Source organism: Megalops cyprinoides, chromosome 7, assembly GCF_013368585.1.
Source record: "Megalops cyprinoides isolate fMegCyp1 chromosome 7, fMegCyp1.pri, whole genome shotgun sequence".
Classification (NCBI taxonomy): domain Eukaryota; kingdom Metazoa; phylum Chordata; class Actinopteri; order Elopiformes; family Megalopidae; genus Megalops; species Megalops cyprinoides.
This window is the reverse complement of record NC_050589.1, coordinates 3218169-3241559: the sequence shown is the minus strand read 5'-3', so window position 1 is coordinate 3241559 and position 23391 is coordinate 3218169. Positions and strand designations below refer to the sequence as shown.

The following is a 23391-nucleotide window of genomic DNA, read 5'->3' as shown; positions in this document are numbered from 1 at the left end:
CACCCATGAGCAAAGCAAAATGTATTGTTCTCAAGCCTGGATTAAGTTAAAAGGCTAACTACCCCCCACTTGTCTCATTTACTTTCTCCTCCCTCTCTCTCTGTCTCTCTCACACTCTTCCTCCCCCTTCTTTATCTGTCTCTTGTACTCTTGTCCTCTCTCTTTCCCTGTCTCTCTTGCTCCCTCCCTCTGTCACTCTCTGTTCATCCCTCTCACACTCCACTGTCTCACTAACCCTGTTGTCCTTCTTTCTTTCTCTTTCCCTCTTTCCCTGTCTCCTTCTCTCTTCCTCTCTCTTTCTTTTTCCCTGTCAACCTTTTTCTTTCTCTCTCTCCCTCTCCCTGTCTCTCTCTCCCCCCCAACCACCCCCTGTGTTTCTTCTATTCCCTCTCTGCTTCTCAGAGAGCTGAAACCAAGGACTGTGTGGTCTCTGTTTATTTGCAAAGGCCACACTTTCCAACAGATTGAGTTTCTAAACCCAGAGCCACCCATTATATCAGCAACCCTAAGAATTTGAGGGATAAAGCTCTGTGTGTGTGTGTGTGTGTGTGTGTGTGTGTGTGTGTGTGTCCATGTTCATGTGTACCTGCTTGTGTGTTTGTATGTGTGTGTGTATGTGTGTGTGTGCGTGTCCATGTCCATGTGTACCTGCTTGTGTGTTTGTATGTGTGTGTGTGTGTGTGTGTGTGTGTGCGCGCGCGCGCGCGCGCGTGTAATTGTCCCTGTATGTGTGTCATCAAACGTTGGAGACTGTAGCGTTGAGGGTGTGAGATGCAGTATCTGCTGTAGAAATAATGATGATGCGGCGCTCAATAATTCAGAGATAGAGAATTCAGTGAGAGAGAGAGAGAGGTGGGGGGGGGGATCACTTTTATCTCCTGGCTCAGACAAAGCAGGACTGCGCATGGGTGCCAGCGCATGAAGCCAACATCACAAGACGAGCCGGCGACGCCACAGCACAAAAGTTCTGTGGCAAACTGAAACAACAAACACGGCCCGTTCCTTTTCATCACCGAAGAAAAGCAAACTGGAGGGAAAGCAAATTACCATGCAAATGAGGCCCTCCGCTGCTCTCCACAGACGGGCGGAGTGGCGCGAGGTACAGGCTGTGGTCTTTGATTCGCAGCGGCTGCGCTCTCCCCGCGGTCTATCACGGATAACGCGTTTAGGCTTCTGATCCATCTAATTGCGGCAGGTTTTGCCCTCACCTTTGAGTCCCGAGCTCGAGCTCCTTTTCATTTTCTAATTTTTTTTTTTTTTTTTTTTTTGCGTGTTAATATCAACCACTGGCGAATGCAAAATGTCACGTCAGAAATGGAAACAAAAAGTCACGTTAGCTCATTTTAATTATTGAAAATGACATTTCCTACTGTTACATTAAATAATGCCTTATTCACGTTCAACACTCACACTGAGGATAGAAGGGAAATAGCACAAAATATCCATTTAGTCAACATGTACATTTAAACATCCCATTGTGCAGAATGTACATCTTTGGCAGGCACTGTAAGGTATTCATCTACCCTACTTTTTTACATATTAGCAGCAAGTATAGCAGAACATTAACTGATGCAAGTACCTTGCTAAGTGCTATGACAGCTTTGCCCCACGTGGGACTCAAACCTGCAACCCTCTAGCTGCAGGCACACCATGCTACATGACGAGCCTTCTCCTGATTTAGTGAGGCTGTCTGGGCTCCTTTAAGGACACCTTCATGATGGACAGGCTCCCTGAGAAACAGAGTCGAGGGGTCATCTCGATCCATCAGAGCCCACAGAGAGGCTGTGTCCCTCCGCTGAACCGCACCGCCCACGGTCATTCCACCACGCTCAGCTTCTGATCCCTCCCTCAGCAGTGCTGCTCCTGCCAATTAAGGAGGATAGACGTTGACTTTCCCGCCAACCCAGACAAGAGGACACCGCATCTGCAAATATCAAGGCGAAAGAGCGGCAGGCGGCCCTTTCCAGATCAGCTCCCGACCCCCTGCTTCTTAATTCAGAGCCTGCTGGGCGCTCACCAAGTGTCCACCCCCTTGGTATTTTATTGACTGCGTGTTTAATTTATTGCGTGCATTGGGGAGGGGGGGAGGGACACGACCACTAACCACCCCCCCACCCTGTCCCCATCCCTCGCTCTGGTGTTTCAAGCCAGAGAGCGAGTCAAAGAGATTGTCCGGGTGAGAGGCATTTGAAGCCTGACAATCTCACCCGGCTCAATTCTCTGAGGCCGTTGGCAACAGCATAACAGAGAGAGCTGCAGCCCCGTGAGGTGATTCAGAGCCGGGAGACGTCTTGGATCGGACCCTGCGCTGACAGACAAAGTGAACGGAGCCATCACATGTCCCTGTAGGTTTACCCAGTGGTCGTCACAGATAAGAACGTGTTTGTAATCCATATAAAGGCATACAGGCAGTCAGCAGCACACAAGGTTTAAAAAAAAGACCCAAAACGCACTACGCAGACAACCCCTATAATCAAAACAATACAAAATTCAAGAACTGATGTTTTTTTTTGTTCATATCAGCTCTTAGATCTCAAATGCCCCAGCCCTCGGGCTAGACTTTTAAAAAAAGAGAGACGCCTCTTGTTGTCCTTGAGTTGCCATCGCACAAGCCTTCAAATAACAAGGCACTTTAGAACTGAAGAAGAGTTCTCAGCCATCTCAACCCAGCCCTTGGCCCAAATTCGCACAGAAACTGAACTCAAATAACATTTCAACTCAAATCTCAAATAACGTCTTTCATCCAGCAGATGATAACGCAGCATCACAGAGAGGCAAATCAACATATCAACAAATCAACATTGTCAGTGACTGCTGAAGAAAAACTCAATCGTTCCAATGTGGACCAGGTAAAATGTTCTGATTCTTTTTTTTCCAACAACAGCCAACTTTCTTGCTGATAATAACAACTATCAATATTAATATCAAATATGAATAAAGTCAAGGGTGTGATTAGGGGAATGAAATCATGAAATTTGAATGAGTTCCTCCTTTAGTAGCTCAGAGTAGAGCCGCACTATTTATTATTTTATCATGCTGGTAGTGCTTCATGACAGTAATATTTGGCGATATGGATAACTTATTATTGTAACTTGTCGTGACTTATAGCATTTAATCAGGAATAACATGTGGAAGTTCTCGGAAAGAATCAGGGAGGATTGTGCTCTTTTGATGGATGTCATCACTCCTCAGATGTTGCCTCCTAAAGCACTGCTCTTCAGATCTAACGGCGAGAGGCTGGGGATGGGATTCCGTCACACTCTGCATCTTCCTGTTTGATCTTCCTCTTTACATCCTTTTTTTCTGCTTCTTCTCCATTTCCTACATTTCTTTTCTTCAAATTAACTCCTCGCCGGAGGATCTGAGTTCTGGAGACTTTCGGAGAACGCAGAGAGGAGAGACGCTTGGGGGGGGGGGGGGGGGGGGGCGGTCTGGACAAAACACCAACGAAACACAAGACAAGGGGAAGATGACGGGGCCAGCTCAGAAACAACTCCCCCTTGTCGTTCGTTAATGAAGGTACATTGGGGCGGGTTTGGTTTGTGCCTGACCCTCACAGGGGTTCTCTGTATAACATGTTCTCTTTTTACACCTCTCCACACAGCATCTCCACGGCAACCCAGCAGCAGTGACGACTTTGTTTGTCGTGACCGGATAGCTCTGAACGTGGCCGTGTAGACAGGGAGCGTTCGGCGACAGGACCTCGGCACGGACCTCGGTCTGAGTCCTGCCTGGCCCCATGGGAGGAGGAGAAGAGAGCTGACGTGATCCTGACCGTCATGATGTGTCCCAGGGGAGGTGGGTACAACAGGGGGGCTTCCCTAAACTCAGTTCCCATGTATAGTCCCTGGTATATGCTCATGGGCGAGGGTTACAATAATGTGACTCAGGTGTTTCAAAGTCTCTTGTGTTGTGGGGGGAGCACATCTTACCAACTCTGGACTCAGAATTAGCCTTGTTTTGAACGCAACGCTGTCAGTTACCTTCTTCTCCAATGCTGGAACAGGTACTGTGACTTTGTAATTCTATCAACCCTTAAAGTGTGTTCACATTTTAACCATCTGGAATGCTTCCTATTGAACATCCAGCGGACACCATGGAACCTCTCCATTTTAGGACACAGTGAGAAGAAACTTTTGTTTATTCCAACGCTGATTGTGATCTGATCTGGGCTAGCTGTGACCAGGATGCTCAGAATCTGGCCCCAGGATCAGCTGGCAGCTGGGGGCACACGGGCAGCTCCTCTGAGTCCTGTGCTCCTGGAGGGTAACCATTCCTGTGGGACTCTCAACACTCTTCTGTTAGAAGGAGATCTCTCTCAACCACTGATAATGTTCACTCACTGGGGATATCAGAGGATTCATCCTCAAAGAGCCATGGCTAGCCTAACTGCACCAAGCCACACCTAACAAGGGCTGCTAAAATCTGTGTGGGTCGAAGTACCAAACTCCCCCCAAACTGTGTCAAATCAGATAAGTTGAAGTTGTGGACATTTTTATTGGGACTTAAATGAAACACAGTCTTCAGATCTTATTTCACTTGTCAGCATGTTATTGCTTTAATACCCTTTCATATCATTTTGATAGCATCTGATTTTTATCACTTCTTATTGTTCTGTTTCATTGTATCACTCTCTCACAAATGATATCATCTGTTGATGTTTATCTTTATTCCTCACATTCATTTGTTTGTGCTGCAGTCTTCATACAGCTCAGCAGCAAATGTGAAACCAAGCAGACTGTAAGATGGCTTACTGTTGTGTTGAGTTCATACCTAAATTTACCCACACTGTACATGGCTTCATTTCTGTTGCAGTCTTAATGCCGTTCTGGAGTTTATTCTTGCCCACTAACTTCTTCTTGCTTCCTCCGTTCAATTCCATATCCGATGAAAATTAAACAAACTTCACCAAAGCCCAGAGAGCAGTCTGAATGGAACAAAATAACATGCATTTCACACCTGAGGAAACATTAATTAGTGGCAAGGCCAGTGTTACTGCAGCCATGCCAATGAGCAGCGAGCGCGAAACTTTGATGGTGCCCTCCGGCATCTCGGGGAACTCTGGGAAGGGAAAGCCTCCCAACGATTGTCATAGACGCTCCGCATAAACAGACGCCCTCCTCCTGATACCCACAGTGCACAACCCATCACGCTAAATCGCACTGAGCTAAAGCCTTCGCAGGCCTCACTGCGGCACTCACTGCTGAATTTTTATTTGAACTCCCATCAAGCCTCATTTATTCAGACCGGCATTCGCTTCACATGGCCATCATTAGCTTTCCCATTTGGTTTTACTAATTGCCTGGGGAACAGGATGGTAATTTTAGATTTACAGTGGCTAGGACCAGCAGGATCACAGAAACACAGAAATGCACCCCCCCCCCCCACAAGCATTTTTCTCCTCATTCTTCAGGGCCTCTGTGCTGGGGATTACTATGTCAACGCTGGGAGGTTAAGCAGCAGATCTGGAGTTAAAACTCTAGGTACTAGTTAACTGTACCTAGTTACCTGCATTCACTGAGACAAAGCAATTAAATTACCACAGGCAGCCGTGACTCTGGTTAAATATCAGTTTAGTTTGACTTAAAATATCATACTAAATAAACAGAGCAGGCAAACATTCAAAGTCCAACGTCCAGTCTGTAGCCATGCCATCCGAGCAGCTCTCTCCACAGGGCTGCTGTGGGTGAGTGAGGGAGAGGGAGAGAAAGGGACGACAAGAGAGTGAGTGTGTAAAAAAAAAAGGCAAGGCTGAGGGAAACAGAGAGAGAGAGAGAAAGAAAGAGAGATGGAGAGGGGGACAGAGACAGAAAAAAAGGAGAGGAAGAGGGAGAGACAGAGTGAGAGAAAGAGCAGCACTGCTTATCCATTTCATTCTGTGGAATGAGCTGTTCTTTCCAAATGTACACTGTGTTTACCCTCTGCTGAGAAGACCTCAACTTTGGGCACCTCTCTCTGCAGGAATTTGGAGAGAGGGTGACCCACAGCTTACATCAGCCCCAGCCAAGTGCAAACCATACCACCCCCTGCACACAGAAACACACTCACAGACACGGGCATTTAGCAGAGACCACAGGAATGCCATCTCACTGTGGCGGGAGTACCGTGGGCACACAGGGGTGGGGCCCATCAGACATATGATCCAGACTCTTCGGGGGGGTGGGTGGGGGGACTGTTGATCCCCACGATCCTCCCAGCAGAGCAGCCAGACCATGCTTGTTTCTGCTATCACCTCACAGCAGAAGGCTGGGGTCACTGGTGCAGACTGGTGACTCGCACTCGTTCTCCCCCTGCCCTTGGTAATAACAAACCCTTCCCATTATCCTTATCCCTGCTACAGCTCTGTGGAAACGCTTTGCAGCCTTCTGTAAGACCACAGAACATACAGCGAGCATGACAGGGCTCGGCCATTACTGCAGCGGGACTCCTCTGAGAGAGAACTGGTTCTTATATAAAGAGGATCCTTTTAGGTGTACTCTGTTATCAAAGCCTGGTGATAAACACATACAATGCTCCACTTAACTGGCTGTGGTCATGTAAAGATGTCATGGCCCTTTTTTTGGGAAAAAAAACAGGGCTGGTCACCTGACCCGATTTCTCCCCCTTTCAATCCAGCCACCTAATTCCCATACAGTTTAATACAAACAACTGCTGCAGATCCAGTTGCTGCAGCAAAAACTTCAGTATACTGTGTTAGGATGTTCTAACATATTATTAAAACAACCCTAAAATAACTCATTCTTTCTGTAACTCATTTTTTTTTCAGCTCATGTTAAAGGCTTAGGTGAATGAATAAACCAGCAATGATAAGCTTTCTTCCTCTGTAGAAGAGAATCCCAATTACACGGCAGTGGCTTTGTTGCTCACCGCACAGAGTACGCTGTCCAGCCGTACATGTTAGACTCGCTGCAAGCTGTCAGCGTGACTCACCAAATCCTTCTACTTGATTAGTCACTCGCTCACCTGCTCGCAGTACACGATGCTAATCCCGAGTTTCCAGAACCCCCGCTGTGTAAGCGCATGTAGGGTCTGAAGCCCGGCAGAGCCGAACACGAGATGCGCACCACGGCGGTGAAAACCGGCCCGTTTAAAGAAACATGTGGCAGAGACGTGTGTGTGTGTGTGCGTGCGTGCGTGCATGCGTGTGTGTGTGTGTGTGTGTGTGTGTGTGTGTGTGTATATGTGTGTGTATGTGTGTGCATGTGTCTATGTGTATGTTTGTGTGTGTGTGTGTGTGTGTGTGTGTGTGTGTGTGTGTGTGTGCGTCTAGCTTGTCTAAGCAGCTCTCCAGCTCTCTTAACTGGATCATTTATATTCACTTTCTCTGAGGAAAAGCACTCACATTGCAGCAAAATGATGAATGGCCATTTCTCCCCATACCTCCACTCAAGTGCCAGGCAGTGCTGTCATACAGCGAAAGGAGTCAACAGGAGACCATGTGCTCTGAAATGCATGCATGTGCTCTGACCACAGCAGGGTCACTGCAGTGCCAGTTACTGTCATTTACAGCTTCTCCTACAGCCTGATTGGTTGTGAAAGTGTGAAAGCTGTCCAATCAATGTACAGCTTTTTACATATCCATTAATAAGAAAAGTGTGGTGCAGAAGCCGGGGTGGTTACCTGAAGTTTCGCACAGAGAAATTGGCACAGTTTCTGACCTCTTTCAATTGTTCTCTTAAAAAATACCCTGCAAAGTAAAACTTTTTTTTCTGGATAACAGAGAGAAAATAAAAGAATCTTTTTTCACGAACCACTTTCATGGAAGGACTCGATTCTGAGTATTCCCCATGGCATTCGAGAATTCTTTGACGAACGCCAGCTCGGATTTAATGCCAGAGTTAGAATACAGACCTAAACAGTCACTCTGAAGCGGGCCAAGCCTACTCCTTGCGCAAGCTAAAACCACCTCTTTGATGTCGGCAGCCACTGATAGAGGGGATAGTTCTACATTGTTTGGAGGGGAACCTTGGGAAACAACAGAGTGTTCATCACCGGGGGTTTTATGAAGTGAAGCGTGCAAACCGAGTGTGTGAGAGAATATCACACAGCACAGCTTCAAGCTGGCCCAAGAATGTGAAATACATAAGCAAATGGGTTTTTTTTTGCTTATTTCAGCATTCTGACATTTCGATTGTTGTTGTACTACCTCTTAACCAAACCCGCCTCCTGAGAACCCAAGGGGCAGGGGGTGGGGGGGATGGGGGGCAGCGGTTGCTTGCAATGCAGGATGGTGGGAGCTCTGAATCGCTTTGGGGACAATTGACCTTCTTTTAGCGCAGTAGGTGTAAACAGAAATGTCAAGCTACTCAGAAACAGTGAGTCACAGGTCGGAGGGAGAATTGCAATGAGGGAGGGATTATTTTGGCCTCAGGTGGGGGGCCGTTGGATATTGCGTGGCGAATTACAGAGCACATCTCCGAAGCTGGATGTTTCTTTCAACGATCTCGCCCCACCAACGCCCCACGGAGGGAGAGTGAAAATGTACCAAATTTCTCCGCCAGACCAGGACGGAGTAAATAGCCCGTGGAGACCAAACCAGCACATCACTGATACAGCACAGCATGCAGGAATAATTCTCAGCAGCAATCCGAAGAAAACAAGCAAGACCAAAATTAAATTGAGAACAGCACCCTTTGATTTTCACCCGTGTTTGGATGGAGTTTTAGAAGAAAGTTCAGAAATGAGTTTGCAGTCAATTCCTCTGCAAATCGACCGAAAAACCCTACAAAACAATTTTTTAATCCTATATAAAAACCCACTGCGCCCTAAACTTCCGGCGTCAGCTCTTTTGGGGAAGCTGAGGTGTTGGATAAGATCATGTACATGGCCAGGTGAAAGCCTTTGTCCCAGGTGTGGACTCCCTAATTGCATCTATTGCTTCCAAAACCCCATAACTCAGTTCAGTCCACTTTTACCTCTAAAATTTGTCAGGAAATTAATTTAGTGAAACTGTAAATGCGTGCTTGCATTTGCAAACACACCCAGCATGCCAGAGACTCACTGAAAAATATTTCAGGTAGTTCACCTCACAGTTCATTCAGTCCGTAAATCCAAGCGGAGCTTGAAATGATCTGCAGTGATAGAGAGCAGAAACTGCTCGTGGAGTCCTTGCAGAGAAACGCACTGAAAGGGAAAATAACTGGAGTCCTGACATTATTGTGTAAACATCATTCTGGATTATTCATTCAAGCACTGCGTCGATACATGCGAGAGGGAGATATTAAAAATAGAAAAGGCCCGTCTCGTATTTATCCGTTTTCACCGCGCTCTCCCCAAGTTCAACATCACAGTGCTGTCTACAACCCATCAAAAACAAAAAACATTCAGTATTCACAGGCTCTGGCATTCCAAAGCCATATGCGGAATATTAATAATCATAGTGGCAGGCTCAGAACACAGTAATGCATTCATGCATACCAAATGCGCTGGTTAATGACTGATCCTAAAGAGTCAATGGAAATGCTCACACAAAGAGCATTATTTATCAAAACTCTCCTCTGGTCCTTCGAGGGAAAGAAAGGGGGAAATTCTGGCAGCTAGATTTAACAATGCCACTGTTCCAGAAAAAGCCTGATTGGTATTAAGAAATACCCAGATGTGGAAACCGACAGGCATTACAAGGGTGCCAGCAATTAGGGTACCGTAGGGTAACCATGCATGCCCGGTTCTGTGTTCTATTTCACTCTCCTTCAGCGTTCCCCTCCAGTTCCCGGCTGAAAGAAACTATTTTGCGTCAGTGTAATGGATCAGGTAGGCAGCTCTGCGTCCGCTTCCCGAGGCCCCTGTGACAGAAACGGGTCAAACCGGACAGCCAACATACGGACCCGGAGTTAAATCACTCCGGCACTCGGCACAAAAATAAAACAATAGCTAATTAGCTGGGAATTATGAAAATCGTTCCCCGAAGATACTCGGATGAAATAAGAGAACAGTTGGATCATCAGCCTTTAGGACTCAGTCACTGTGCAGCGGGGAGGAAGACAGCTTGTTAATTTGTCGCGTGGCTGTGCACGATACAGAGAACAAGGCCGCCACCCCCCCCCGCCGACAGCCTCACAGACGATGGTTCTCTCCTTTGCTTAGGCGAGGATAAGGCTGGGAGAAGAGGAGGTAGAATATGCTCTGCTCGGGGAAACTGTGAGGGACCGGAAGGCATCTCTCCGTGACGAGCAGTCGAGTCTGCGGTCTCTTTCTATCCTTATTACAGTTTAACTGCAATACTGCGGCGCCCCAGCCCAGAGCATCAGGCAGGGCATGGAAACGCCACTGATAAAATCTCCATCAAGGATTGGCCCGAGAGATTAAAAGGAGAATAGAATGGGCCCACTCAGAGGCTATTTCACTGTGCAATCACCGCGCAAACGTCCGTGCCAGTACAACCCTGCGAAGTTCACACGGCCGGCGTGCGGCAGACATGCCATCTGTATTTACAGGCACCACAGTGCTAATATCTAATATCTACCTTACAGAGGCGCTTTCTCCAGAGGAATTCATAAATCAATTTAGAGAGATTTATCAGAATAGCGCATCTCATGTGTCAGCCCATTATCAGCCTGGCTGACCCGAAGATGGTTCTAGTAATGAAGTGTCTTGTTTACCATTTGCCTGAAGTAATTCACTGAGTTTACAATAAGCCTCTAACACTACACCAGATAAGAATATTTCATTTATTATTTAGTAATCGTACTATCTCTTGATGTGCAACACGCATTTAAGAGCCCTGGGGTTCTGTTACATTCTATTAATAGAAAAAAGTCAGAGAAGCTGTTCATTTTTTGTTGTTCCACCTCGCATTTTTCGGAATGGCTGGGTGAGAGTGAGGTAATAATACCATAATGACAGATCAAATCACATATACAAGGTACATTAGAATTCTGTCTGAGCTGACTCTTCATCATCAGGCCTACAATCAGTGTTCTCCGAGTGTAAGGCTGAAAGTTTCACACATGCATATGAGATGCCGGGTGAAGGCTGTATACCTTTGGGATTCGTCATTATCCCGCTTGCTTGCCTGTTGAAGGATAACATTATATTTAGACTGCTAGCATGAAAGACGTCAGGCATTTAATCGACCTCTGCTGCCAGCGCGTACCGCAGACCGGTTTAGACAGAGCGCGACAGCACTGGAGATTTCTGCTCCCAGAAGGGGGGCAGGGCGTACCGATTAGGGTGACATCTCCGCCCTCCTGTCTCGCTTGGCGAGCAGAAATCACCTCTCATGCTTAGGGGAGGGCCAGCCAGGGTCCACTTAAGAGTCACGCCGCAGATCTGGGCGCCATTGGGCAGCGGCGGGTCGTTCCTTTTAAAGTTTAATGGCTGTGACGGGCGTGTGGTGCAGATCTTTGACGATGCGACGGGGGACCGCAAGCAGACTTGAAATGAGTGACATTTCGGTCCCCCGAAAGTGCCGCTCTGTGACTGAACAATACAGTTCAAGGATTAAAATAGAACCTGCCATTACAGAAATAGCAGGAGAACCAGGGAAGGACAGAAATACTGCGCACTGCTGGTGACAGGCAAGTTAACCCTAACCCTCTGCGTGTCAGCTGTGGGGTGACACAGTTTGACACCAAAATACAGTGCTGGAACTCGCTCTGGATAAGAGCATCTGCTAAATGAATTTAATGTCATGTAATTTAATGCAAAACCCCCCAGAGCCACCCGTCACAGAAGATGGGCCCTAAGGTGTTGTAACAAGCAGGTGGTAGGACTCGAGCAAAATACTGGGTCATAGCAAAGGGAAACCCTGGCTTCCAGTCCCTGCTGTGCGCCTACAGAGCAGAGGCACTGTCTGAGCCACCGGAGCCACCCGTCACAGACGCCCGCCGCCCCTAAAAGGCAGAACAGAGCTGGCTCAAGGGAGCCGGTCTCTGCAGTGCTTTGGCGCTAAGCCCTATGTCGCCCCGCCAACGCCCCCCCCCCACCCCAGGACCCTGTGTGATGACAGCACCTCAGGGAGACATCTTATTGAACCTGTTAACAAGCGAGGTGTTTTCCAAGAGCGACGCGGGGGGGGTGGGGGGGGGGGGACTGGACCAGGGAGAAAAATAATAATGATTTTAACGTGCAGCGGCAGTCCTCACAGACTTACAGAGTCCGCTTGAGCACTTTCACAAGAGCCACTTGGAGCTATTACTGTGTTAGCACAACAGCTTTGCTTACACTGTTGTGCGCCAGCCAGGTCCTCGTCCTTAATTACCCCTCTGTGTGTGCCGTCTGCTCTGTGACACACTCACATACACAGCACATACGCACATCCTCATATTTTCATATTGAATGTTACAATATTTGTGGGTTCTTGGTGCCCAAGGCTTTAAAAGCAGATGACTGGGTGGCTTGGAAAATGCGAAATGCTGCCTAAAAAGGAAGAGGCCACTCACACACAGCCGTGTTGAAATGAAGAGGCGAGGAGAGTGACAGATTCTGAAATGTCACGGTGCCGAGTTTCTCTTCAGAGAAACCAGACGAACCTGTTCCCAGAGAGGCATAATGCAGCCACACAGAAATCAGGGTCCGCCGGCGCGAGAGATAAGTCCGCTCTGTAGCGTATCTCCAGCTCAGCGCTATACCACGCTTTGGGTAAACACGCCCCCGTCTGCTCATGTGCTCCGGAGGCTATGCTGAAATAGTGTTATTGAAAACGTCCGTCCCACAAATCTCATTTGGGATGCACATTTTATATCTGTTTTATACAACAGAAAGCCCATTTCCCCGCCCCCTCGCCCGCCTGCCTGCTTGCTTGTCTGCATGTCGGGTTCAGCAGGGAGAAATCACAGTGCGTTACATTATTGATGCTCTTAGAGACGCAGACCTTACTTAGCACGACTTCTAACATTTTATGTCTCACACATAAAAGCCCCCCTCTCTGTAGCTGGAGATTCAGTTCCTCCAGGTACAACTACAGTCGTGTACAACAGCTCTGTCACATCATGGATGTGAACCCACAAACCTTCAGAAGTTATTCGCTTTCAACATGACAGCACTCCCTGTCACACAAAAAGGATTTGAGCCTAACCTAACCACCCTCCGGACCCGGGTTCAGCACCCAGGCTACATCTGACACCCCACAGCCCTCAAACCCTTCAGACACACTGTGGCAACACGATGCGCCTCAAACTCACACAGCCTTCCAACGAACGACTCGATTCTGTGCAATAAATATTTCAGGCACTCGTCTCTCAGCACCCACATTATGGAATTATTCTCGTAAGCCTCCAGAAGCTAGCGCTCTCCCTGCCCTCGTCCCACGGCCGTATCAAAACAATCCCTAAACTTGAAAAAAAAACTCACATCCTGTGGGAGGGAGAGCAGCCCCTCCGAGCGGCGAGGGAACGGCACACGCCCTGCCAGGGGAGGCAGCAGCACGTCGGCTGAAGCCACACGAGGAGGAAGGGCTGGCTTGCGCCCCAGGAGACGGTGGGGGGGGACCGGGGACGTGTGCGGTATCGGGGGGGGGGAAGAAGGGGTGTAACGCTGATACTCACTGGCTTGCATGAGCTGTCCCTGGCGGCCGAACACCTGGGAGAAGGTGGCGGGGCTGCAGGTGAGAGTGTCCTCCATGGCTGGGCTCTGGGTGCGGGCTTGAAGGTCGGCAGAGTTGCGTCACCCCCCCGGTGTGCGGCTGGGCTGCCCCCTGCGGTGCCCCCTGTCCTCCTTGGCAGAGGTCCGGAGATGTCTGGGCTCTGGGCTGCTGCGTGGTGCGGCGGGGGTGAAGTGCGTCCCGTGGCCCCCCCCTTCCTCTTCCCGACTGCACGCCGACACCTCTGCGCTCAGCCCTGCTCCGAGCTTCTGCTACAGAACAAACACACAGAGAGACACAGGAAGATAAAAAAACACCCTGACTGTGGAGGACAGGAGAGAACGGTCTTCCCTCAGCCCGGAGAGAGTCAGAGGAAGGGGGTGGGCGGGCAGGCGGGGGGGGGGGGGGGGGGGGGCGTGTGTGTGAAAAGAGAGAGAGAGGGAGCCCGTGTGTGTGAGTGTGTGAGTGTGAGCGTGAGAACGAGAATGACTCCGGTGTCCTGCCTGCTGCTGCTGCCGCTGCTGCTGCCGCTGCTCCCTCTCCTGCTCTGTGCCTGTACTCCTTTTCTGCTTAGCTGACAGTCTCTCCTGCAGCCGCGAGCAGGCTGTGCTGAGGAGAAAGAGCTGGTGGAGTCTCTGGCAGGTGAGAGAGAGAGACACACACAGCTGATCCCAGGACAGCCTCTTTCCTCCTCCGCGCTCTCTCCCGCTCAGAGATTAGCAGAGGCTGTCCCTGGCAAAGGGGGCGGAGGGAATGGGGTGAGGGTTGGTCGGTGGGGGGGGGGGCAATGTCGAGCACTGCTGTTATCACGATGAGCCGGTTCCTCTGATGTGCTTAGCCTGCCCCCCCCCCCCCCCCCGCCTCTTTCACTCTCTCTCTCTCCTCCTCTCAGTTACTCCATTCCCTCTCTGGCATGCTCCCTCCCTCTCTCTCTCTCTCCCTCTCTCTCTCTCTCTCCCTCTCTCTCCCTCCCTCTCTCTCTCTCTCTCCCTCTCTCTCCCTCCATCTCTCTCTCTCCCTTCCTCTCTCTCTCTCCCTTTCTCCCCCTCTCTCTCTCCCTTTCTCTCTCTCCCTCTCTCTCTCTCCCTCTCTCTCTCTCCCTTTCTCCCCCTCTCTCTCCCTCCCTCTCTCTCTCTCTCTCTCCCTCCCTCTCTCTCCCTCCCTCTCTCTTTCTCCCCCTCTCTCTCACCCTCTCTCTCCCTCCCTCTCTCTCTCTCCCTTCCTCTCTCCCCCTCTCTCTCACCCTCTCTCTCCCTCCCTCTCTCTCTCTCCCTTCCTCTCTCCCCCTCTCTCTCTCCCTCTCTCTCCCTCCCTCCCTCTCTGTCCGGTTCAGATGGTTCTGTGCCACTGCCCTCCCTGCCCCTTCAGAAAAGCCACAGCGCTACAGCAGCTGGCTTAAGAGACGGAGCAGCACCGTTTCCTTCACCTCCTGCTTCCCCTGCACAGCCCCTCCCTCTCGCCCTGTGGAGGTACAGGTCCAGGGGAGGAGACAGAGTGACATTAAGAAAGGATCGATTCTGCGATCAGTCACCAAAAAGACGAGAAGCACAAGAAGCTAATACAATCCTGGCTGGTTAACTGCACGCCCCTCCCTCAGTTTCTGCTGAAATACATATTCGAGTACACGGGCCACAGTGGCGCCTTCACTTGACGGCTCTATGATTTCAGCCTTCTTCAGAAGGATAATTAAGGTCTTAAGCAACCCCAGAGGGGGAAACAATCTCACACAGTCTCGTCCCAATTAAAATCACCAGCAGTGCAACTTTGGCACTGATGAAAAGTACAAAATGTAAAAGCATCATTCACTGCTGACAACAGCGGCTGAAGAGACCGCTACATCCATAAAGCAGCTCAGAAAACAAAGCATAAAACATAGAGTTACTTGCATCTCTTAAAGCGCAGTGTGGTGACATTGCTCGTAAAATGCAAGAACATCAAAATGACAACTGAAAATGCAAATGTAAGCTTCAATTCCAGTGTGATATTGATGTAACAGGAAACTGTCTGTACGCAGTGGACACAGTAAATCTTATATGGCTTTGGTGTGAATGCAGTAGTCCAGATCTGGTCATGAGACATGTTTACGAGGTCTCACCTGTGTGCACTTAGTATCACGTTTCAGCCATGTGGCAGACCTGCCTCGTTTAGACAACCTCACCTCCACCTGGTGAAAACCGTGTGATTAACTGAGATAGCTTGGCACAGGCTACCCCTAATTGCAACTGGACCACTGCTTGTTACCCACATATCCCTTATGTAATGAGACACGCCTACTGTGCTTAGATTAAGCAGGCTAATCACCTGCTGCTTTCTGTCACTCCGCCATTTTGCATACATTATCTTAGTTAAAAGCACGGTTGTCGATGTGTAGATACATTACAAGGCCCCGAGCTGCCCAACACGTTGCCAGTTAGGAATGCTCCTGATCAACTTGTCCTTATAATGGCAGGTAAAGATTGGACGGCTGCAGCCTGAGTTCTACTGTTCATCAGAGATCCAGGACCGGGGCTCTGTGCCAGGCAAGAGAGGAGAGGCTTAACAGGTTACAAGCTGGCATACAGTTTACAGGAAGTGAGACGGGCCAAACAAGCAGGAAAATACCCAGGAAGCCCTGCCAATAGCCCACAGCACGTGAGACAGAGACACTCACATTCCCTCTATACACATGTACAAACACAATCAATCATACACACACACACACACACACACGCACACACGCACACGCACACGCACACGCGCACACGCATGCATGCATATTCACGCACATACATACACACATGCAGGTATACACACACTTTGGTATTGGAAAGAATAGCTATTAAATTAAACATCACATTCGGATATGAATAAAGTCGTTGATAATGAGCAGCTGAAGCAGAGACCCCCCGGAGCGACAGAAGATGAAGCGTTGTTTGTGAGGCCTTTGGGGAACGTAGGGTCCTGCAGAGTTCAGACTGGGTCGCTGTGCAGGCGGCGGGGGTTGAGGTGGAGCATAATGGCTACTGACAGCACAGTCTTGCTCTCCCAACGCTCTGGCAAACAGTGGCAACGCAGTGGTCAATCACAGGGCCTGAGAGAGACACGGTGCACAGTCGAGTGGCACTGTGTGCAGAGCGGAGACAGAACCTTCTCACAGAGTCACCCTCTGTCCAGGCCCGTCACTATGGGGGTGCTTAGGGGCGCACTGCACCCCCAGATGGACCTCAGTGCACCCCTAGTTGTTTCCTTATATCCTGATGTCTACATAGTATTATGACTTTTTGTGCACCCCTGTGGAGTTGCACCCCTCTCTATTTCCCCCTGCCACTGTCCTCACTCCCCCAGCAGTCCTATGGCGTATCGATGCCTCTCTGACACAGCACGGCAAACGGAAACGCCGGTCCAGGCCGGCGCAAGCTGGGGTGAAGCACACCCCTCCACGAGCTCTTAAATGAGCCTCTCAATTCGGCGACGCAACCGGTTCCCGTCAAAGCCGCGCCGGAGAGCTGACTCACCGTTTGGGAGACTCAGCCCCAGTGAAAAGAGAACACGAGGCTTTTAGCATGATGAAAGCACGGAGGGACTTCTGAAGCCCTGGACTGTACTGACTGCCTGCCAGCTACCGCAGCAGAGGCACGCGGAGATTAATGAAGCAAGACACACTCTATTATCATTTCCCCACATTTTATACACGTTTAAATGTTCATGAGACTTCCAGCGAAGACGCGTCATGCCATATGTGTATTTGCGAATAAGCGGGGAACTGCCTCGAAGTTCATGACCCATCGCAAGTGATTGAAAATATCTTCTATATAACCACTAGTCTGAATACCTATGAAACAGAAATAACAGACATGTTTCTCTCTCATGTTGAGGTCTCTCAAGTTTAGTCATTTGCAAATAAACACAGGGAGCTCCTCATGCGACTGGCATGCCACTGTATTTGTAATCGCTCGATCTGGGTCCTCACCTGAACCATAAGCACTGTATATAACAGTGCCAAAGCCACTTCTGTAAAAGCTGCGCAACATACAAAACAGCAATCAGAATCGGTCTGTGAGCGGATTTGCATATGCCCTCTTTCTCGAGACAGAAACAGAACATAAACAAACAAACTGGAGTGCATTAATGAATTCTGCTTCAAACGGCACTCAGCTATCCAGGGCTTTCAGTTCCGTGTTGGTCTAAGGGCTTCGGGTCAGTCTAAACCCAGAGCACTTTGCCCCCTAGCTTTGTGTGATGAATATTGGCAAGTCTTTTTCTTTTTAATATTGTTTTCTAACATTGTTTATTCAATGTGGTGACCCCTGAATTCATAACGAAGCAAAACAGAGCAACAAAACAAACCAAAAAAAGAGCTTGCTCCACACACACTTCACTCACAGTAATGGAGACAAAAACTCGCTTTCACGGCTTTCACTGTTAGACAGAACAGAGGTTGTGGAGTTGTATGGGGTATAGCAACAGTGTGATGTGAACACATTTCACAGGCGACTTGGGTTGGATCAGCCTCATACCCCCTATACCCATCCCTGCTCATGCATTCGACAGATACTCCCAAAATGCACAGCTTACAGAGATGACGGACATTACATTATTGGCATTTAGCAGATGCTTGTATCCAGAACTTAGATTAGGTTACAATTTTTACATATAACCCATACAGCTGGATATTTACTGAGGCAGTTCTGGGGTAAGTACCTTGCCCAAGGGTACAGCAGCAGTGCCTGAGCGGGGAATTGAACCTTTCGGTTATAGGTCCTGCTCCTTACTACGCTACACTGCCACAAGACCAGATTGTAGCTGATGGAAACACTGATGGCATATTTAAGCTGCCCAAAAAGCTCTATTGTTGTAGTTCTCGGCTGTGTACTGTTCTGCGGCAGGTGCAGCCTGATGTGTTTTCTTTCCAGTCCTCCAGTTCACATCCTGTAATAAAGAGTGATTACTCCTCTCTCTCCCAGCAATGTAACACAGCAGCTAATTGGCAAAAAAAACCTGATTGCTTTTCATTGCCGCGAATTGCTACGACAGACAAAATTAAAACTGAACACCTCCAGAGATGCAACATTAGTGCTCTAGTAAATATCATTCTTCTAGTTCCAGATTGTGAGTGTGGCATGTTTAATTACAATACAATGATATTTTTTTCTCAGTAGGTTTGTATCATCTAAATTGATGTCTTAAACTATTATACAATAAATCTCTCTGACATAATATGTATTATTGTTGTTTTTAAATAATTACCAAAGCATCATTTTTGAGACTTGGCACATTTCTCAAAATGTGTGACTGTTGTTGTGCAAACTCGGGTAAATATGCTCCATATTATTAGATGTGGCAACTGTATTTTTATGATTTAAGCAGTTACATAAAGATATAAAATATCTGTATCCTTCTGCATTATAATTTCAGATTTTGTTGAAAACAAGAGTAATGACTTTAATGCAAGCATCAGATCTGCGCTCAAGTTGTGCAATATTTATGAATAATTTGATTAATTTTGTAGTCGCTTTTTATTCGCAAGAATTAAAGAAAAACTATTTTGATCATTACAATATGTTTCAGCACACATTAAAAGATGTGCTCATATGGTAACTATTAATGGCTGGGATCTATCACTGACAAAGAGTCCAAATAGAATTAATACACTGTCACCAATCTTCAGAAAGGGACGTCAATGCCTGCTTTTTCCCCTCAAGAAAGGTAAGCAGCGCAGTCCTTCCACAGTCTGGTTTGGAGGCTTGAACGTCCGGGGGAAAGGCATCGAGCATATCATCAGCATCTGCATCACGGCCTCAGGAGGGCAATAAACTGAGACTTCTCCGTACTTCACTAGAGAGGAATTTAGTTTAGCCTGCTCCATTCTGGGGTACGTTCAGTGCTCTTCCCATCAGGAACTTTAGGTTCTTCCCCTCCCTCTAGCCTCTAAAACCAAGGACTGACGGAACAGTCGTCATCATTGGTCCCTAAAGCCATCAGCAGAGCCGCTAAACAGACAAAAGCAGAACTGGGTAGCGTGTGTACTGTACTTGCTTCGATGGCCTAGTTAGCAGCATTGCGTTTCGTTTGCTGTTTTATTTCAACGGGTTGCACTCACTGTTGTGTTGTATGCCGTATTCTTCAATGCAGTTGTTTGCCAGCTATGTGCAACCTCGTCTGTGCGAGAAATTGCACAAAACCCGGTAGTAAAGAATAATAATGAATGACATCTGACTATTAAAAGGAAATTTTGTTGTCATATGCAAATTTTGCTTACAAGCTCGCTAAATAGTATTCTGTCACATGTCACATCATGTAACATTGTCGTAGCTGATTGCATTTTACATCTGCATTAGAATTGTAAAAGATTTGCACAATTCATAATTTTGATTTGCGCTGAATTCACCCACCCTCAGACCGAGACCGTACCTTTGAAGAGGAAGAAAAGAAGGGAACCTCAATCTTACGAGCACAGCCGGGGCAGGAGACTCTGAACTGTGAAATGCTTTGATAGTTATCATTTTGTTCTGTGTTTCAGGGTGTTGTAACTTCACAGACCAAGAACTCCTTCCTCTGGAAAAAACAGGACTTTCACAAGCTGAATTCCCCTCATATTCGCAGGAGAGAAGGATGAATGGTGACACGTTATTGAATTTTCATATTGAGAAGATTATGACTAATAGTGAGCAGCAGTTGGAAGAGAAATAGATTCGACTGAAGTGTTCGGATAAAAAAGTAAGCTGCATCAGAGGAGGAGAGATTTAGAAAGGTGCACATGATTTTGAATTTGCATTTTGTATGTAAATATGCATATGAGGTTTTTCTAAGGTGGGAAGCATTTATGGATTTATGTCTTGAGTTTTGCATTTCCTTTTTGTTCTCAAAATTTGTGTTTTAGCACGATGTAGCACAGATGCGTATGTGTAGCCTATGTGTAAGTACGTTGCTGCTGGCATGACCAGGTGTCATAGGCTATAAAGCAACTCGACAAATTTGTGCATCTACTCTAAGTCAGGGTGAGATGGAATTTCACACTGTGATCGCGTTTCACAAGTCATGCTGCTTTGGTTATGAGTTTAATGTATCAGAGTGCAGGGACGGCAGATGCTCCCGCAGCAACACGATTGCCACGGTGCCAGAGAGTAAATGCATCGGGTCAGGAAATCGCCGGCGTGTGCAGGAGTTATTGCCGCTTCTCTGCGGGCTTTGGGCAAGGACCACACACTTGTTTTCCGACAGCGGCGCAGAAAAAAATGTTCCTGCGGGCGCTGTTGACGGTGCTAAGAAACCGAAGTGGAGAAAAACACACAAGGAACAATTTGACTCAGATGGAAAATCAAAACGACACAATCTGTCCGGTTAACTGCCTTATTTGTGGCCGTCATGCGTTTCCTTTCCAGACAGCCAGAGCCACCGAGCCCCCTCGACATCGCCGCAGCGAGCGGCAACAGGAAAGCCGGTCCGAGACAGAAGACAAAGCCGCTTCCTTTGGATCTCCAAGGGAGCGAAGCGAAGGCAGCTGACGCTAATAGACTTAGAAAGTTTTAAGCGGGAGATTATTAAAAATTGATTGGCATCCCTTATTCATGACCTCATTAGCACTCTTATCATCCGCGTGGTTGTGCGGAGGGGCGCAGATGTGGAGGGAGGGAGGGAGGCGGGGGCGCGCTCGGAATAGCACAGCGCTACCTGGGTCCCCGTCCCCCCCCCCCCTGCAGAGGACAGGTCGCGCTGGCGCAGTGCCAGACCTGGGAGGAAGGAGAGAACAGGGAGAAATGGAGGGTGATTAGCGTCATGTGGGCAGCGCGGCGTCGGGGGCTTGCGGAGGGGGATGTGGAAATCGGTCTGCTCTGGCACATTACTGACAAACAATGCGAAGATTTTTTTTCCATAAATAGAAATCGCATAAATACTGGCACAATGACGAGAAACACCTGGTGTCTTGCGCTCGGTTCTTTCTCGCCTTGTTAGATAACGCAACATTCCATTTTCTCATTGTGTTTTTATGCACCCGGTGCACTCGAAGGTATGCTTCAGCACATTTCTGTTTATTTGTTAAACTTTACCTATCTCCAGAGTTATTCGCAAGCTTTTTCCCAACCCATGCTCTGCATTTGCTCCACCAAATCAGTCTCTAAAGCCACTGAAGTTTCAAGCCATCGTAGATCATCCATTTCAGCACTGACACTGCAGTTCATTCAGCTTAGCAAATGCGCAGTCTAATATATCAACATATAACTGACAGGGAGGGTGACCGGGGGTGGGACACGTTGGCCATGGATGTGATGAGCTCCCCTTTTCTTACGGGGTGCTTTGGGATCGAAGATGAAAAAGCGGCTTCTAAATCCATTTGCATCGTGTTATTAAGAAACAGGTGACAGTGACCGATGCCGTGACAGCACTTACGCGGCCTAAGGCACAAGGATAACCGCGGGGATGGCCGTTCGTAATGAACTCCTGTTGGCCATTTTCACTTTGCACTGAGAAGCAATCAGCAGCCACAAGGATGTGACTACAGGATCTCGCTTTTCCTCGTGCCCCGAAAACACACGGCCAAAACTGGTACGAAATTAAAGGTAGTATCTTAATATCTCCACTGAAAAACAAAAGAATTACTGTAGGAAAAAAAAGAATAAAGTGATCAGGGACAACATAATGCCAAACCATCAAGAAAAATTCTGGTTCCATTCTTCAACATTTCCTGTCCAGCTTTGCAGACGGATAGGGTGTAAATGGTCAGCTAAGGACAGCTATAATGGTGCTGTATAAACACATGGGCAGTGAATTCAGAGAGGAAAAGAGAGCTGAGAGGAGGTCTGGACCAGCTTTAACTTCCTGCGTCTGGTGAAGCTGACACTCTTCTGCCCTCTCATCTCTCTCTGTCTCTGTGACAGTGATGTGGAGGAAAAAAGGAAAAACAAAAAAAAAAAAAATAGAACAGCCCGGAAAATGTATTCTAGTGAAAGGGCTCTCTGCACATCCGCGAGACTCGCAAGCTGATGTTAATTACAGTAAAAGAGAGGTCCTGTTTGGTGTGCCAGGGTTAATGCTCATCCACAGAGCTCTGCCTTTGCTTGTCTCTTGCCTCAGGCGAGCGCAGGATAGCGAGCCCATGGATCGGCAGGGTTGAGTGGGATGACAGCAGCCGATGCGCTGTGAATCTGCGGCAGCCGCCATCCCCGGGCCCCTCGGCGCACATCGTTTTCACACATTTCTGTCTGTGCCGAGCCGAACCCCCGAGTCACTACACACACAGCCCTTCACCCCCCTCCTGAGAAACGCTGCTGTTCTTTTCCTGACTGAAGGAGGAACGCCACAAATACCTGAGCGAGGCCTAATCCACAGAGTCGGAGTACACGTATCCAGCAGACCTAGATATTGTGCCTGTGAGATTACATTACATTATTGTCATTTATCCAGAGTGCCTTACATGTCATCCATTTATACAGCTGGATATTTACTGAGACAATTCTGGGTTAAGTACCTTGCCCAAGCGTACAGCAGCAGTGTCCCAGTGGGGAATCAAACCAGCAACCTCTCAGTTACGAGCGCTGCTCCTTGCCACTATGCTAAACTTCACTGTGAAGTCCAATGGCGTTTTGCATGTACCTTTTGCATGTATTCTATGGTCTGCCCTGCTGAACATATCAATCCATTAAGAGTCTAGGCAAATATCCCTTGGAAAAACTCAGCCATTCACTGTTGACACAAAACACAGTGTTGATACATGAAATATGAAAATGAAAGCATGTAGAAGGTTCCAGATATTGATGTTTGTAATACACCCCATTTTACTGAGAGAGGAGTCGTACATAGATACTGTTGCAGCTCCCAAAAATGCATTTATTGCCCAGTGAAACATATTATTCCTTTCCAACATCTGCCTTTCATCCAGTCCCTGGAAATTAATG

General features: G+C 48.0%; 1 protein-coding gene across 3 annotated transcripts in view; it reads right to left on the bottom strand.

The window, feature by feature from the left end:
- The window catches only part of kazna (kazrin, periplakin interacting protein a), a 265787-nt gene extending 251983 nt beyond the window's left edge, over window positions 1–13804 (bottom strand). For all 3 annotated transcript variants that reach the window (XM_036534460.1, XM_036534465.1, XM_036534467.1), the window contains exon 1: window positions 13485–13804. In XM_036534460.1, the coding sequence (XP_036390353.1) occupies window positions 13485–13560 (76 nt within the window). In that variant the 5' untranslated portion in view covers window positions 13561–13804. The remainder of the gene's footprint in view (window positions 1–13484) is intronic.
- Window positions 13805–23391: the final 9587 nt, after the last annotated feature.